At 34.3% G+C, this 19970-nt stretch overlaps 1 protein-coding gene across 1 annotated transcript in view; it reads right to left on the reverse strand.

The window, feature by feature from the left end:
• Positions 1-19839, reverse strand: part of twin — a 137288-nt gene extending 117449 nt beyond the window's left edge. The window contains exons 1-4 of the mRNA XM_053749335.1: positions 19699-19839; positions 16809-16924; positions 13848-14041; positions 7867-8042 (exon numbers count right to left, since the gene is read on the reverse strand). Of these exons, the coding sequence (XP_053605310.1) occupies positions 7867-8042; positions 13848-14041; positions 16809-16916 (478 nt within the window). The 5' untranslated portion in view covers positions 16917-16924; positions 19699-19839. The remainder of the gene's footprint in view (positions 1-7866; positions 8043-13847; positions 14042-16808; positions 16925-19698) is intronic.
• Positions 19840-19970: the final 131 nt, after the last annotated feature.

Here is a 19970-nt window from a genome sequence, read left to right on the forward strand (position 1 = left end):
TGCAAAACGTGTTAATAAAAATTAAATGAACCTTAGCAATAATACCGTGTAAACAGAGCTTTAAAGATTACGTTTACGACTGTCCACTTTCTCGTTGTGATATACCCGATAAGTACCAGCCAAGCAAGATTCGGTTCACAGAAAGTTGACGCAATAAAATAAACCTTAATTTATTACTTTATTAATTTAGTTTTGCAATGAATTAAAAAGTATAGGAGCGTTTTATTGCACGGTATTAATTTTACTATTTTCTCTGTTACTCTTCTAAAATAAATGGCTATCATTAAAATTGGTTTTCAATTATTAGCATCATAAACATTTCTTATTTTTTCTTATGCAAAATTAATGTCGTAAATGTAGAATATAAATCCACCAATTACGACAACTAAAAATTAAAAACAACGAAGATTTCAAAATGATCTCTTCTGAAGGTTAGTTAAAGGTAACTTTGGTACAAATTTACACTTAACAGTAAGTGTACTAGTTTTTTATCAGACTCAGTTAACACCAACCAAACAGAAATCATTTCTAAATACGGAACTAATAAAGCAGAATGTGATATTTTGTAAGCAAGGGACAGTAAATAAAATCCGAAGAGTAAAATTAGAAAGGTGTTACATGAACATTATCTAAAGTTACTAGTGATAAATTGTTTCACTAGACATCTATAAATAAGTATGATGACTAATAAGTAAGTAAGCAGTCTTAAGATAAACATCAATCATCAATGACATACCTCATCAAACTGGAGCGTGCACAAAGAGCAATACTGAAGGTAATCTTGCGTAAGCCTTTCAAACACCCTACTTCCGAGCTATATAAAGAGGCACAAGTCCTGAGTGTACACAAACTTTACATCCTAAAGGTAATATTGGATAAACATAAACAAGTACAACAACTGCCAAACTACAATGACTTGCTCCGAAGGCGAATTTTTAGAGTAGAGTTACCGCTCGTTAATAGCGTGTTTGCACACCGGTTTGAACCTTTTGTTTCAAATTTAATTTATAACAAAATGATACGTTTGTGTAACATAAAAAATGTGAGCCCTGAAAAATATAAACACTTGGTTAGAGCACTACTAATGACCTGAGACTGTGTTCAAACTGAGTTGTTGTGGACGACGTTGAAGTGAGCTTTATACTTTGTCTATCCCTATCTTCTCATTTAATTTTTGTAGTACATAAATATGTATAGTTTAATATGATTATGTGTAATAAACCTTATTGACATTGGCTTTTTAAATCAACATTGTTAATATGTTTTTGGCTGCCACAGGACAGGCTTGCAGCCTAGTGTGGAGCCAACTGGTAAATTATTTTTGTATACGTGCAAGTTTATAAATAAATCATTCATTCATTCATTCATTCATATGTATATGAAAACAGATTTAAATAATATTGATAATTCTATGGTGAAAAGTAAAGTCTCGCCTTTAATTTCTTCAAGGTCAACGCGTACGTTTTGTTTTGCAAATATCCAAGATTTCGGTAATCGCTTACTGCAAATCGTTATTTTTTGTCTTCACCCACTGTCCACCAGTGGGATACTATAACACATTATTTACGCTTAAAAAATACCAATATGCAATGAGACGGACAGGAGTATACTGAAAGTCGCATATATCGAAATAGCAATACTAGGTACAATTTCCTTGACGGTCGGAGATCATAAATTGACTAGAGGCATAAGACAGGAGCACGGTGTGTCGGAAAAGAGGCTATGTTCAGCAGTGAGCAGAAAAACGCTGATGATGAAATACCAATAAAACGAAAACATAGAAAGCGATTGCGTTGCGTCAACACACGTAACGGGCGCACAAAAGCATTGCACTCGTACAAAAAAGGCGCCAAGAGATCCTCTGGCCTGAGCAAAACAAGATATCGCAACGGCTCTCTACCGACGTGCTCTTGCGCAAATCCTGACGTCATTGCGGTTCCGGATTCACTTTCGCGCAAACTTTCACTCCGGTCGACGCTGGCGCCGGTTGCGATCCAATCGTTTGTCATGGGCCACGGCCATTGCGCATCGATCGCCGTCGTGTATCCTATTCGTAACATTATTATTTGCGAATGGTTTCTTATGTTGAAAAAGCTAAAGAAGGCTATCCATTTTAACTTGGTCGTGGATCGTAAGATGAAGCTTTTAATGAATATATATATAGTATAGGGCATATGTGTGAGGACGGGACAGATGACATAATAGGACAGAAGTCAGTGCAGACATACTTTGAAAGTCCCCTCAGGAAAACAGAGGTTTATCTAAGACCTGCAAAGCAACTGGTACTGAAGAAACCTACATTCAAGTTGAGGATTTATGTTATAATAATATATTTATTATTTTAGATGTAGAAGACAACGGCAAACCATTCAATTAATATTTCATATATTAACATAAAGAAATTCGTTGTGTTTGCTACATAATGGCTACCACCCTCAACTACGAGGAATACGGCTCTAAAAACATTATCACTAACTCGGTGATTCCGAGGGAATATTAAGGCCCCTAGATAGTTTAAAATTCCTCCCTCCCAAATCAGGTTCATACCAATTTTACCAAAATTTTTGTGTCACGCGATTTGCATTCAGCAACAAGATCTCTCTAACGACAGTAACGCCTGTTGCAAAAATGTCATTTTTGTAAAAAACCTGTTCTACAATGCTACGGTTGGACCATAATATTTTATACTTTATGTTGCATGCCAGACATTTTTGATTGGCAGTATTATCGTTTGCAAATGCTCTAAAATCTTGCTAAAAGGTCAGCTAGCGGTCATTCAAATCCGGGAGACTTATATTAAATGTATATTTATTTAGGCACTATATCTAGTAATCACCATGACTAATGCTAAATTGACGCTGACCATATTTGGATGATTGCACAATTTGCACATCTTGCATGCACATGGCAAAGTTAAAAACTAAATCGTTCCAAATTAGCCCCTCAAGCAAACCGTACATACTTATGTTGAATAATTAAAATTAAAAGTACAACATTTTTTGAGCTTAAAAGATTATGTAGCTTGAAATAGCTAACAAAAAAGAAAAATAAAGTATCTAAAAACTAACTAATTTTTATTTACATCGCGAATGTATCTAAAGAAAAAAGATATATATATATATTTACATTCATATTTGCCCAATTTCTATTATAGCCTTATTTAATTTCGGTATTTGATTTTGATTGGTGTGAGTCCATTTTGTCCAAAATATGTTTCACAAAAAATATTTAATACGGTACTGTTTTATATTATAAATGTAATCACTTAAAGGTTTTCAAGGAAAACTACCGACTGACAGATGGCAAAAAAACCATACTGTTAAAATATGATTGGGACATCACACTTGACCTTTGACATTTATTTCACATGGAGACCACGAAAGAGCACACCCATTATGATAAAGTTTAAAACACGTGAATCGTTAAATTTCGTTTTTATTGCTCGTTGTGGTTGTGTCAAAATTTATTCCCTTATCTTTCCATCGTAATTTTAATCATTTTAACAGAGAATTCAAATTCTAAAAGAATACAATGCATTTTCATTTTCTTTCGATTTCGCATTTTCCTTCGATTGAATCAATCGATTTCGACGTACTGAACACAAAAATAACCCCTTCCTTCCCGGTTTCTTGTACGTTAAGGCAAAGCACAGAGATACATGTGAACTTGCTTCAAGGAAAAAACAACTATTTAAAAACCTCAAAACCAACGAGGAAGCGTCTCCTTTCCTTATTCGGATTATAAAAGCGTAACTCGACCAAATTAGCAAGGTCATCCTTGACATAACCGGCTAATCAGGAAACGGGCGACACAATTAAACCTAATATAGGCTCAAGATGGGTATCAACTGTTTGTTCAACCTTACGAATGTCTATTTGTTGTAATAATTATGTAACTTATGAAATATAGTTCCGTATCCTGTGTGCCGTAAATAAAGGCAAAAAACATTACCCTTTCTTTGACAGTCAGGTAAAAAATGAGTACAGAATAAAAATTGATGAAACGTTTCCGAAACAACTTAATGATTATTTTGTTTCTATATATGTAAATCGATGAAAGTCTACAGTTTCACAATATAATTCTAGATTTTGATTAACTTCAATTTGTACATGTTTTCTCTGCAACGAATGATCAATGTTGCCGTCTGCATTTATTATGCATTTTCTTCCCATAATAAAAATGCACTATTTGAACATTTATCTAAACTTGTCAAATGCATAAAAATGATCTTTTATGAATTTCCGTTTTTATTCTGTGCATTTATTCAAAATTTTGCTTTGTACATTAATTTGCGTTGTATAGAGGATGCTCTGTTATTAGTCATAATATTTATTACATTCGGACATAACCTACTCGCGCCAAAAAGGGTTTACATTTACACGAACACCAACACCAACTAATATTGTCGTTGCAAAGAAAATTAAACTCTAAAGTTTATTGCACATAGATAATTAATATCGGCAATCGTGACTGGAATACCACATAATAAATCTGTACAAGCAACGAGATGCTTTATTACTACAGCAATATAATACGAATCAATACAATCAATTTTTCACTTCGATATTACTGGGCTATTTCCATAAATTTCTCCGATTGCCCGTAGTAACGGTTGGGAGGTTCGCGCCCACTCAACCGGTTACCTCATAACCAATTCCTAAAGCTAGTGAATACTGAAATATGTCATAAATGATAATGTAAAGGGTCAACTGAGGATTATTATCCATCATTTGGCCCTTACTGTGTTACGAAAAGGTTAATCTATCTAAGAACTAGTACTTACTACAATTTAGACATAAAGTAATTCTCTAAAATATCTTGCATATTTTGGGTTTTAAATGTACAAAATTAAATTAATATTCTGAAACAAAAACATTGTCTGTTTCGGGTACCTACTTAATTTCATTAATTTTTATGTATCTAGTAATTAAATTAATTATTATGCATCTAGTAATTAAAGATATATAATAATTTCAAGATGTTTTAGTCCCAATTATGAGTCTCCAATCGGCAGTGGGTGCGAAATCAGTTCAAACAGTACTAAAACAATTAATTACCGGGACGACCGTCTTCCCACACTTTCCAACGCTATTGTGTCGGAGTGAGACAATCGTATCTCTTTTATTGTCATACAGATTGCGCCAATCACGATGTTTTTGCCTTTGAATTTGGTCTGCTGTTGACTTTCATTTGTATTTTGCACGATTCGAAGGCGCGCGTGAACGCTTTGTTGTGACGCAGCGGGGCGATGTCAGGTTTCCGAACGATCCGTGTCAACGATTTCAATATGGAAGTGGGTGACTAAAAACACTATTGGTATTGATTAAAATCGCTGATTTAAATTAGGTTTTTACAAAAATTAAGCTTTTACTGTCATAGAGGTTTTGTTGCATTCAACGCGTGACAATGAATCATGTCCGTGCAAACTATTCAGGAGTTCCCTCGTCGGGAGCCGATGCTGGGTGCATCTTTAGGTCGCTAAACGTGTACACAAAATTTCAGATCAATCAGTTGAAGATATCTGCTTTAAAATTAAGTTATAAGATTACACTCGAATATATATTGCATCACTATCATTACTACATATCAAGATGAAAATGATATTATTTTTATGTTATAGAATATAGTATACTCGTAGATGAGTTAGTATCATATACATAAGTTTCTACTTAATCTGGGGCTAACTCAATCTGTGTGATTTGTCCGTATATATTTATATTTACATAGTATAAAACGAAGTCGCTTCTTGCCCTGTCCCTTTGTATGCATGTTTTGAACTACGCAACGGATTTAATTTCTAACCCCCGACGCAAAAAGAGGGGTGTTACAGTTTAACGTGTCTGTCTGTGTCATCCTAGCTCCCACACGGATGGACCGATTTTCGTTTAGTTTTTTTAGTGTCATAGATAATTTTATCCCGAGAGCTCTTAGTCAAGTTTCATGAAAACCGGTTCAGCCCTTCAAAAGTTGTAGCGAAATGAATATTGAAAGTCGGGGTTTTTAATTTGTCTAACAAATAAACTTGTAATAGATAGTAGTGATTCCAGCGGAACTTGACGTGCCTGTGAAGGTCTAATTTCTGAATAAGCACTTCGACTTTGGCTATAACAAAATGGTAGACACAATGTTTTACAATCGTGACAAAAACAGCATAGCTTTATTATTGGCGTAGATTTTGTATCTACTATCAAAAAGCACGGGTCACGATGATTTAAACGGTCGATTTGAGTAACCCGGTTTGCTTAAATCATGTCCAACAAAAAATGGGTTAGTAAAATCACTTTCACGAAAATTATATTTGTGTCCGTGACCTTTTGCGGTTACACTTGATATTGCAATCGATTTGCGAAAGAAAATTTTCGACTAAGGGTGAATTGCACCAGTCAACTTTGACATTATGACTTTAACCCGCGCGCCGCTGATGTTTCGACAAAACGGCGTACTTAGCCTTTCTATGCGCAGGTCGAAATTGCCGGTGCAACCCACTACAAGTGATTTTCTATAATGGAACAATGTTCAATCTATACACAATCGAATATTAGGTAGCACGATTTTGGAACGTGTGTGAATAGTAAATACTATGCTCTTAGTACACAAGTAGCATAATTAGCAGTATTGTATTATTGACTTTGCGTAAGATCATTGTCAATAATTATAAACTGTATAATATAATACCAACTAATATTATAAATGCGAAAGTAAGTTTGTTTCCTCTTCACGCGCTATCTACTCAACCAATCTTTTTGAAATTTCGCATATATATAATTAAAAGTATGGAAAAGGACATAGGGTACCTTTCAACCCGGAAAACCTATTGTTCCCGTGAGATTTGTGAAAATCCTATGTTCTATTTATAAGTGGCACCAAATATAAAAACACTAGATGGCGCTGTGTGTATTTTAAGGAAGAATAAACTGTTCCCGAGGGAATTTAAGCGGGCGAAGTCACGGGTAAACAGTTACTTCAATATAATACGTAGTTTAATAGTAGCCAAATTAGATGTACGTTATATAATGTTCCAGCTGTTGCCTGCAGCTACATCTACCCCCGAGTCATGTCGTGGAAAAGATATAGAATTTTCAAATTTCGTCAAAATCGACCCAGTGGTTTAGCCGTGAAAGTCTGACAGAAGACTTTCACATTTATAATACTAGTTTGGATGTTAATGCGTTGAATAAAATAGTGTTTCTTATGCAGTACTTTGTTGTAAATGAGAAATATATAGATTAGTTTGAACCAACTCTAATCTTTTCGAGTACATATCAAGATTGTTAGCAGTTATTTGGCCTTGCACATTTTAAAACACTAAAGTTGTAGCTAACAAAAGCCTTACCTTCCAAATTCTCTCTAGCGTTTTCTTCTTCAGTAGACGTTGGAGCCCATCGCTTTCTTAGTTTCCATATCCATTCTTGGATATTGCACGAGGCGACAATGAGATATATAGCCTAGGCAGCTGATAGGAAACTCGAACACTCTCGAGGAGGGTTGAGGTGAGCAGTTGTAAAATCACAGCTGAATCTTCTAAATTCCCTACTAATTTGCCAAATGAGATACTTTTTTCTAAAGTCAAAAACAAAATGTTATATGGAGCTTGTATGACAGTGATGTTTTGTGATGTGACGTCATGGATTTTGGAGTCAAAAAGCATTTCTAATATACTTTAATGAGACCTAAAAAATAGTAAATCTCGTAATTAATAAAACTGATCAATTAAAATGACATTTGATTATAGTATTTTAGTATTTAAATACCTATATGCAGTTTATTTTACATCCAGTCGCGTAGCCGATTATTGGTATTAGGTTAATTTTTACGCTGACCACGGGATCCGCGGCGTCACAAGCCCCGAACGCAGATAAGACTCACCTTGCAAATTGTCCAGCATATACGTGAGCAGCTTCGCTGTGCCATTGCAATCGTTGTATATGGACAGCATCTCCTTGCTTAGCGGATTCCCTTGTAGTCCCAACATCTGCAGGTGAAACAACTTGCCGAGCTCGTACGGCAACAACCGGAGGTAGTTGTTGTGGAGGTGGAGCTCTCTGGAATCGAATTAGCTGGTTAGTCCTCTGATTAGATTGCGAGAGTAGACCAGATATCCAAATTACGACCACACGGGAAAGTGGACTGATTGTTCCGGAGGGCTTACCTAGTGAGAGTCAAATGTCAACATGTGACATCATAATATTATCTATAGAATTAATTCTACCCTGCTTGACGCAATAGATTAATTAATTCAACAACAGTGAAGTGTAATATTTAGATTAATTTTAGAGTTGATGTTGACCGATCCGTGCATTTTCGAAAACTTCTAGAAAGGCTGTTGTCGCAACTTATAATAATAACCTAAAAAAAATTGTTTTCTGTTAACCTCCTTAATTTGGCATGAATTTTATACAAACAAATTTAAAGAAACTACATTTTAAATAAACACTAAATTATTCAAAGTTAAAATTTTCCAACGGTTTAGTGTAATCTTCAGACATTAAAACTTCGAAGCAAAAATAAAGAGGTGGCGCCTTATTACATTTTCTCTAACAAATGCTCTAGATACACGGGGCTGAGGCAGACGAGTGAGGTAAGTGGTTCCATAGCTCCGCCCTTTACCGAAGGGAATTATCAACGTCCGTTTACGCGATGTCTATGTACCTCTCATTGTAACTGTGCACGAGTTGATACACTGGGTCCTTCTCTATATTAGAATTGAAAAAATAATTTAAACCTATAAAAGCCCATAGAAACTACACGTTAAATGTTTTCAAATGGCCTGAAATTCGTTAACGGTTGTGTATAATAATAATCTTTAAACCCTATTGAAACACTGAAAATCTATTGTTATCCATTGACACGTTGACTTCTCACCTATAGTTTCCCAAATACCTACTTATGTCATGGTCGGTCATGGCGAATATACGAAAGGAAGTATATAAATTCATGTACCTACTGAATAATATTTTAACCATGTTAAACATAACACTTACGCAGACACATAAAAAATATTAAACACTCCGTATGCTATGGTAACTGTCTAATTTTCCTAATACAAGGAAGATAATATTAATACAAATTTTATGTCAAGAAATATAGGCTTTAGTTCCAATACAATGGCAGTTCATAGTGATAAGTCTAATGGTAGACCAGTTTCCCAATGATCGGAACTCCTCATCCGTTTACCGCACAGGCATGACATTTTATGTCACGCGTTGAATGAAACAAGATCCCTCCGACGAAAGTTTGTGTCAAAATTACATTTTTGTAAAAAAAAAATGAAATTCGATTATTTTAATTTCTAATATTATAAATACAGAAGCTTAGACACATTAACGTGTAATATTATAGTACCTACCTATAATTATTTTAACTTCTTATCGAGTGTGTACCTAATTGCTAACACTGGTGTCTGATTTTATGCCAGTAGACTAAAGGCATCTGACATTGCTTTTACGAATACTGCTATCTAGTGGCAGTAGACGTAGGTATTCACACAAGTAAACGTAACAATTTTTTTTTAACTTAAAAGAGGACTAGGTTCTAGACTTCAGCAGATATCGTCAAAACAGTCAGAAATCTTAATAGAATTAACATCTAGTTGGGTTGATGATTTTATAGATAGGTACTTTAAAGTCATAAGGAACAGCATTCCCTTTGAAGTTCCATAGCAAACGAAAGAAACATGAATTTTCGTATCGTCTTTATAACTTTGCCAAATTAAATTTGCACACAAACAGATCCCTTTATAATTTTAGCGTAGATAAGATAACAAAATGTCTACAGACGTGCTCGCGTCGTGTTTACAAATAAACGATAATTTACATAGTTATCACAACACGCGAGTTCAACGACCTTACATACCTAAACGCTCTTTTGTTTTTCAAATCAGCCATGCTGTTTGTGCGGCGATCGTACTTTGCAAACGGCTTGAGAATAAAGTGTTAAAACATAATGTACACTGCGCACTCGATTAAAAAAGAAAAGGTTTTTTTTTTTTTGAGAATGCAAAATAGTCAGACATGTACCTAACAAACGAGCCTGTAAGTCTGTACCGCTTGCACACGTCATCTTAATACAATCAATACATCTCTCTTTCATCTGAGCGCTATTCCGGTTTCTTCCCCAACCGTCGAGCGTCGGAGAGCCCACAGGAGTTTCCTACTATTTCTCCTCCACTTCACACCGACGACGACTTTCTAAAATAAACATTTTGTAGAGGAATAAGTTTCATAAATTGTTGTTCTGAATGTCCAAGTACAAGTGTCGCACTATGTGTAAGTGACAAAAATTAGAACCTTTATATTTGCTGTCAATATTTATATTCATAATTTTGAAGTAGAGATATACGGACGACCGTCTGGGTTTTTGACCGAAATCATTACACATGTAAGGTTGAAGATCAATATTTTTAAACATTGTAATATGTACTTGTGAACCTAAGTTATAAGTATCTAATTTATGTAATAATTTTATGATCATTGGTTGGCACTTCGTAGGCAAACAAATTAAAATGAAAAAATATCTAGAAATATAATTATATAATAATTATTATCGTTTCAAACTTCCAATGATGTAGTCAAATGGGACTGCATTTCCAGAAAGAATCCAAACGTCTGAAATAATTACTTAAACATTTTAAACACAACAAATTAGTCTCGAAAACAATAGCCCAAAATATACTCCAACATGTTTACACGCGTTCAAAATTAGGTGCATTAATTTAACAAGAGTAGACATATCCTCTTAAAACCGCAGTACGATGCATTCATGCACGTCCCATTTTAAATTTCCACTAAAATGCTGTGTTTAAGGACGATCGCCGCATAAAAAGCCACTTTAATAAGCGATGACGTAGTTTATGTGTTTACATCAGCATTTATGGTTATACCTATAACGCTTTTGTTGGAATTTAAATTATAAAGGTATCATTGATAACTCTACTATATTGGTACACACTGTGATACGATTATGAATAGCAACATGGCTCAATTGATGGCGAGCGATGAGCTAAATTTTTTTACGTAGGTAGTACATACTTTTTATTTATTTATTAAGTCAACAATACTTTTATCCATTTCTACATTCACCAATCTAAAGCTAATTACACAATCTCTTATATGGCATAGGATATGCGATTGTAACTAAGTATAAAGCTATAAAACCTAATAATTAAGAAATTATATTATTTGTAAAAAAATAACTTGAAATAACAGATTTAAAGTAGGTACTCTTTATTATACCGTGGTTTTGGTTATGTACAAAAATAAATAAATTCGGCCGGTTGTAAATTAGCAATGTTTAAATTTTAAGGTTATTTTTTACTCTGACCCCGGTCTTCAAGGTGTCACAGCCCCGAATATAGCCGGAACATGCGGAGATGAGAGATAGAGGTTTTTAGCAAAGTCTGTTCTTAATTTTTTTTTACAATACTGATCAAAAAAGGAGTAAATTGTAGATCATCAGATCGAGTTAACAATTATTCGAGTGACATATCAGATTTGTTCCAAGTCACCTGAAAACATCCGACACGTCTATTACGAAAACCGCCATCTAACGGCTGCAGTTGTAAACAACTAATGTGAAGATTTGCTTTTAAGACCACACACTGATGTACTAAGTTTGGCCAGCTAAATAAATTTTCTTGTGATAAATAAAAACTCTCATACATGTAATGTTTGTTCATTTGCGTCAGCATCTGTCTGAGTTCGGCAATCGATAGCGTGTAGTGCACTTTTATGCATCGTTTTTTTTTAAGTCATCAACATTCAAAATTTCATATCGGTCGGTCAGCCTTGTTATATAATTGGATAATCATCATGCAGCATGTCTCTCCTGTATTACCACAGCGAACTTAAATCGAGCTTCTTCTGTCAAGATCAGATCATGTTACACCCTGACTCCGTCAGAAGAGGCAAGCCGAAGAAGTTCTGAATTGATTTCGCCAACCGAATACGAATAAATAAGGGAAAGAAAAAGTTGCACCCTTCACACCTAATAATAAAACCCGGGTCACGCTAGGATAAGATAGTTAAAAAAAATAACTTTAGGGTCAAATGCCGGCAATCTGTATTCGGTTACATGCTTGCCATTGCCACTAAGAGCTTGTCATAGGTCAATGCCTCCGTGACATATACTGTCAAATTAAGAAGCAATCGTCACTTGATTAGGGTGTAGAAAATTCATTTAAGCTACTTAAATTTGACTACAAAGTCGCCGTTATTACCGCTGCATAAGATCTGTCGGGTAATTTAACTGTTTATTCCATTTAGTACACCCATGTGATAGATATGAACCAGGTGCACAAAATGGAATATCACCCAGGTGAAATGAGTCGACTTTATTAGTCATTTGCGACTAGTAGGCGATCATTGGCTACTTTTAAAATATATCTAATGACTTTTATCACCCACACGATACGGGAAAAATAGTTTCATCTCCATCTTGAGATGCAGTTGATTGTACTGAACACAATGCAGCATTCAAGCAGGGTCAACGATTTGCAAGTAAATGAGCAAATAGTTCATTGTTTGATGATAGGAACAAGGTCGCGTTGTGATTGGAATTTATTTGTATGTTCAATTGATGCATCTGACTATGGTGCGCTTATTGACACTATACTTACAAAATCTCAAAATTCCTTTTATATTTTTGATAGAACATTGAAAAAATTAAGAAAAAGCTATTTAAAAAAAATAAATAGTATTTAGAAGTCAATTTAACTGTATTTAGTTAAACTGGTTGGAAAGAAAATAACGAATTAAAATGGCCAGTAGGTGAACATAGAACTAGATATGGAAATGATTTAGGTGCATCTAAATTCCCAAGGAGGGGTGAAGTCAGGCAAGTTATAAAATATATAGTTTATATATCATAGTCGAGTTTTCTAAATGTTATTTTTACTAGCAGCCAGTCCCGTCTTCGCTCAGATAAAACCATTATTAATTATTTTGTATGTATGTAGAACGTATTATGATTCCCTTCATTCATTAGGTACTTTCTCTTAAGTGAAAACTGTACAAAAATGAGTTTATCGCGTGCAGACAGAAGCGACAAAGGGACTTCCTTTTTTAATTAATGTAAGGATTTTTAAAATATTGTAGTAACAAGTAACGTGCCCAATTTAGTGTACACAGCATGATCATCATTATTATTAGGTATATGATATACAGTATTAGTACTCAGATAAATTCACATAACTAATAAAAGAAGTAAGTAGATCGAAGGAAAATGTCACAAAACAGCAGTTTGTACAGAACAGCAGCTTGTACAGAGTATTAGTAGAAGATAAAACAATTGTAATGCAAATTCTAGGGGAACAGACTAATTACAGAATTTCGGAATTGTCTGATGCTTTGGCCGAAGATATCCAAGCCATTAGCTTTATGGTAAGATCTACACAGCGGACTATTGAAGGAGATATTATTTCTGGATAACAAAACTACAAAAGATTGCGCTATCGATAATTCGTGTTAAGATTTATTGACGTGACAACGTCTTAAATTAGGTTGCGGCTGGGAGTCACTTATGAAAAAGTGTAACGCCCGGTAACGTTACGAGTCACCGAACGAGAGAGAGGCCCGCCGAATGCCTTGCGTCTCTCTCCCACTCAACTATGATCGGTCTGCCGCGCGCGTAAAAAGACGTTGTCACGTAAAATCTTCGCCCGTAAAACCGACTTTACAGGCAACCATTTTTTTTTGTGTCAAGGGTTCTGGACAGTAAATATTAAAATGTATAATTTTGTATAGAAATATAAGTTCAGTTCTGTGTCTACGAAGTATAAAAGTATAAAAATGCAAAATTGTAATTTGTCTGTATGTGTATCTTAATAAATACATAAAGAGCAATATAATCACCTGAGCTGTATAAGGTCGCCCAGTTCGGCTGGCAGCGAGCGCAGCTTGTTGTTGGACACGTCCAGAGTGTGGAGATTCACCAGCTGGCTGATGTCGGGAGGGATCCGCTGCAGGGAGTTGTCGTTCAGATACAGCGCGGTCAGGTGCGTCAGTTGGAACAGTTGGGGCGCCAGTGCGCGCACACCTCCTGTTACCTGAAATTGGTTAAGTTACGATTTTAATAAATATATAAAGACAAATCACACAGATTGAGCTAGCCCCAAAGTAAGTTGGAGATTTGTGTTATGGGATACTAACTTAACGATACTTTAATATGCATGTATTATTATTATTAGGGCCCTATCTAGTCAAACAATAGGCGCTAGTTCATTTTATTTTTAACAATTTTTTTAGAATAATAATTGATCTTTACAAACTATGCCACACATGTTGGTGTATGTAGCGTGTATGTAGTCACAGTTGACTAAATCGAAATCGGTTGCCACCATAATGCGTGTAGTCAACTGCTGTGACAACATCGTATAAAACCAAAACTACCTATATGCTTTCTAATAAAATCTTCTCTAATATGACGTGATTTTTATTTCAAAAGTTCAATTTTAACGTAATGTAGTCACAGTTGACTAAATCGAAAATTTTGGCCATCAAAATCCGTGTAATCAACTGCTCTGACAACAAAAAAAGAAATTTATATAAAAGATAATTATAAGTATACTTTCTAACAGACAATTTTTTTTCAATAATTCAACGTTAGCCTTTATAACAAGAAATAATATTTATTAGACTGTTGATCTGTTTAGGATAAACAGATCACGTGAACCATCCAAAACATATTTTATTATATTGTCATCAATTGTTAAATGTGATTCATCTAGATAAGATATAATGGTGTCAGATTATCTTTAAGTAAATCTAAAGTCATTGACTACCGCCATCTGGCAACGTAAACCCACAAAAGCGAACTAATTGAATAAATATATTGGCTAAACTGGAATATTTGAACTGAAAAGGCTATAATAGGACTTATTTTAGTAAAAGTCGTTTGATATTAGTACTAAGTGATTCAACCCGTTAAATGCTTACCTAATTAAGTATTTTGGTAAGCAATTCATTAAATACGTATAACACTTTTCTGTTTTGTGTAGCGTGGTCCTTTCACGTGTAGTTAGTTGGGACACCAAAACAGACCTAAGTTATTCATGGAACCTGATCTATTAATTTAATGCACCCATTTAAAGGCCATTCACACGAGATTTGATCTCAATATGGTTTGTTTGATAAATAAACATTTGGCGGCAAAATGTTATTTATTTACTTTGTATATTTTAATAACCAAAGTCAAGAAAACTAACTCATTATATAAATACGAGTGGCTTTTGACAACAATTACAGCATGATTTGAAATAATTATAAGTAATCTTCGTCATAATTCTCCCTCTATGAAGATAACATTCATAAATATGAAATTGAGTTTTCATATATGTTGCAATTACGCCTTATGTATGTACTCAACTTATTGTCACAAAATTCAGTTCGTTTTAAAGAATTCGTAACTATTATCCTTTTAATTAAATGTTCTCGAGAATTACGTTTCAAAATAAACAAGAAGAATTTACATGAAATTAGAAGATTAAGGCATATTTATTTGAATACAAGGAAGGACATATTTTTGTATACATGTAATGCTATATTGAGGTCAAACCAGATAATGCACATACACTAAAAATAAATACAATATATATATTATAGGTAATTGTTCTCATGGGAAATTTACGCGGGCGAAGCCACGGGTAAAAGCTAAGCTATCATATGATAATATAAATAAATGACATCTTTTTGTCGTTATATTAACTGTTGCCCGCAGCTCCGCCTGCGAAAGGCTAAGTTTAACATCGGGTCGTTAACTATATAATTTCCAAATTTCATCAAAATCGGCCCAACGGCTGATGTGACCAGTGGGTGACCGGACAGACTATAGCATTTGATATATATTATACATATACATAACAAGAATTCGGCAAACCAATGTTCCTAATGTGTACGATTTTATTTCCAATCGGTTAGCACGTCAACTTGTTGCACTTGTTGTTTTTTAATTTACATTGTCCACATAAATCAAGAACAATGATAAGACCTGTATAATTTTCTCACGAACAATCGCTACTATTAAACATTACAACGAGATTAATCTCACTTTATCCTCGATTCAAAGGCCATGTCGCAACAATACGTGCATGATTTAAATTGTAACGTTTAAATTTCGACTTGTTATAATTAAAAATGATCCCTTAGAGATGATGGTAACTGGTCTTTAAGACGTTTCGTCGCACTGCCTCCTGCATAATGTCTTTCTCTAATGGACTCATAATGTTTTTCTTTCTTTCTTCACATATTGCCCCTTTAGTAAAAAAAAGTATCCCTTTTGCAAAATGTACCCTGGTAACAGACCAAGTTTATACATTCTGCCACGGAGCACCACTTTGTTACCAATGGATATTTTACGGCCTGCCCAGTGGTTAACGTCAAACCTTTTTGGGGGTTTTTCATGCTTTGGCCATCTCGTACGTCACAGGGACATGGAGTGGTCGTATTCTATGGCGAGGACTACCCGCCGCAGGTTAAATAATTATGTTTATTTAAACTTTATCCATACTATTATTATAAATTCGAAAGTGTGCCTGTCAGACTTTCACGGTTAAACCACTGTGCTGACTTTGATGAAATTTGGAAGATAGGCAACACAGCTAGTATTTAAGAGTTTCATTATTTTCTTCCAAGGTATGGAATGGAGTATTAAATGCCTGTTTCACCGCTTGCTGATAAAGATATCCGATAGACAATATGTAACATATCAAACAGAACACATTGAAAATTGTGCTTCGAATTGTTTGGCTAACTAGCCAATCACATCGGGCAGATTTATCTAGCAGTTTATCTGTCAGATGGGAATATGTTAGTTACCTCAAGCGTGGTCCAGCCACCGCGGCGCCCAGATGCTCGCTCCGCCTCCGACATGATGTGGTACGTGCGCCCACTAGCGCCCTCATGTTTGTCTTTATTGCGAGACATACTGTCACCTGAAACATTGAACTTCTATTAAACATTTTTTTAAACTAATTCCGCCCCACTGCTAGGCAAACATCTCTCCTATTAAACACAATAATTAAATATAAATGGGCAACTCACACAGATTAAGAAGCCCTAAAGTTCGAGACTGTTACTAACACAGGATACTAACACAATGATATTATATCTTATAACATATACATTATAGATAAACATACAAGACCCAGGTTAATCTAAAATAATCCAGGTTGTGCTCCTGTTGGTAGCTAATAGTATGTCTTAACCATCATATTAATACTTCAATGGAAAGTGAAAATACACAATATTTTATCAAATGTAACATCATGTGTAATCCAGGTTATTGATTGATTTATTGATCTTTTGTTTTGCATCTTTATCTGACCAGAGTGAAATTGTTATCATGTTCTATATAAAATGAATTCATGCTATTGATCCTATCATACAATTATGATAGGTTTAATGGCACATCAATTTGTGGCAAGCAAACCATTGAATGATGCAGAATGTAGCTGATACTGGGCAAAAAGATGAGAGCTCCCACCTAAACTAAGCAATTTAGCTTTTATAATCTATACTCTTATTATAAACAGGTAAGCCTTTGTGAGTTTGTATGTTTGAGGCATGTAATCTCCGAAACTACCGAACCAATTTCAAAAATTATTTCACCATTACGAAAGTAAAATTGTCTATAGGCTATATTTTATCTCAAAATTCCCACGGGAGCAAAGCCCCGCGCATCATCTAGTATAAAATAATGGTGGAGTGTGTGCAATGTAAAAAAATCACAGTTTAATTCTGATGGCTATTTGATTTTAAAAGCACCATCACATCCATGGATTGCTACGCCTCTGACTACTATTGCTAATATAGGTAGGTACTTTCCTGTTTCCTTTCTATTCAATATTATGAATGTTCAGATAATGCAAAGACCAGTGAGGTAGTGACCTCTAGTGTCTAATATGGCAATGTTTTTTTTCTCAAAATCAACTCCTGCACTGCTTAGTTTTATGTACTAATAATGAATTAACTACTTATATATTTGTTGATTCTAAATGACATTTAGAATCAACAAATATATAAGTAGTTAATATTTGTTGATTCTAAATGTCATTTATCAATCACAGATAATACAAAACTATCAGATAACTATAAATAAAAATGTGATTCTGAATTGTCACCAAACCTGAATGATTAACATTATTTTAAATTGAATTAGGTCAATTTATAATCTAGTCACGCTTGTTCTATTATTCAGTGTGAGAATACAGTATGAAATATAAATAAAAGGTGATATGACATGTTTTACAATCATGGGTAATACAAATTTTTCAGAGAACTATAAAAATAAAAATGTGATTCTGTAACTGTCACCAAACCTAAATAATGAACATTATTATACACTAGCTGTGCCCCGAGGCTTCGCTCAGAATTTCAGGATAAAAAGTATCCTATGTGTTATTCCAATTATTTTCTACCTGTATACCAAATTTCATAACAATCAGTCCAGTAGATAATGTGTGAAGAAGCAACAAACTTACTTTCGCATTTATAATATTAGTTGGGATTGAATTAGGTCAATTTCTAATCTAGTCACACTTGTTCTATCATTCAGTTTAAGAACACAGTATGGATCATAAATAAAAGGTACTAGGTATAACATGTTTTAAAATTTTATAAGGCAGTGGTATATTATGGTTTGAATTTGATCATTGGTTTTATGGTGTAGCAATGTCAGTGATAAGGTTTAAAAGGGATTAATATTTTCTACACCTACTACCTTACAACGGGTTAAAACATAAAAGATGTTTGTTTTCATTATATGTAAAAAAAGTCATTAGAACTCTTTGTCATACACTCATTGGAACTATGTCATATAAAACTCTAGTAAAGTGACATGGAGAAATAAGTACCTTATTTTTAAAAGTGCAGTATTAAAATATTGCTTCAAAACTCCATACTTTCCTTATTGAAGAACACTTCTGTATCTTTGAATGGAAGTTGCTTGTAACTATTTTTCCATCTCGTCTGTAGAGACAAGACTAGTCTTTAAATATTTTATTATACTTAGTAGTAATTATGCTTACTAGTCAATTGTATATAAAATACTAAGTTACCTACTCTCTGTTTATAGATACATATAGCTTATGGACTAAAGTGACAAATAAAAATAGAGGTCAGTTTCATGATGATGTGGTTAAATATGCAAGACTAGGCAAGTGGTAGGAAAGAACAAAATACATATACTACATTCCTACTGCTTGTATACGTACATATAAACCAACAGATGTTAATCAAATCTATATTTTACTTTATCTAAGTAAACATTGATAATGATTGTTATTGTATACCTATGGATAAATAGTTTGTTTCAAAGGATTTTACACAGATAATAATACCTTAGTAACACCGCGAGGGGTCATTAGGCGTGTTAAAAAGACTATGTTCGATAATCTATTATCTTCTTTTGGGAAATAAGCACAACAGGACAGTTCCATAACCTCCGTCGTTCGGGAGGTAAACCTAAGGAATTAAGTGAATATATCATAACAATAGTCTTCTAACGACCAATCAAAGCTTATTTTACAGAAAAAGTACGGATTTAATTCATTATTTTAACGATTACAAAGAAAATGCGTAGCATCATTGTGTACAGCTGACATCAAAAAGATGGGTCGACTCAACGCCTAAGTCCAAGCGCCAAATGATATGCAATCTATCAAATAGTTATTCACACAAAATCGCAGAGAATTAACAAAAATAGTACCTTCATCTACTCCTGAAAACCTTTTACTTTAATTGGGATTATAGTAATAGGGAATAAATCACTGTAAACACACAATATCACAATCTTGACAAACACCACATCAAACGTCCATTTACCGACTGCAGCGACAATCGACATTAGCGGCGAGTTCTAGAACTTTTCTTTGTCTTGTGGCGACCATAGACAACAAAAAGAAAGCGATCATCCACGTCCGAGTCCGAGCTCGCGGTTCGTTATGATGACTGACATGGTATTTTAGTAGGTACTGTAGT

The sequence above is a fragment of the Plodia interpunctella genome, chromosome 9 (assembly GCF_027563975.2).
Source record: "Plodia interpunctella isolate USDA-ARS_2022_Savannah chromosome 9, ilPloInte3.2, whole genome shotgun sequence".
NCBI classification, from domain to species: domain Eukaryota; kingdom Metazoa; phylum Arthropoda; class Insecta; order Lepidoptera; family Pyralidae; genus Plodia; species Plodia interpunctella.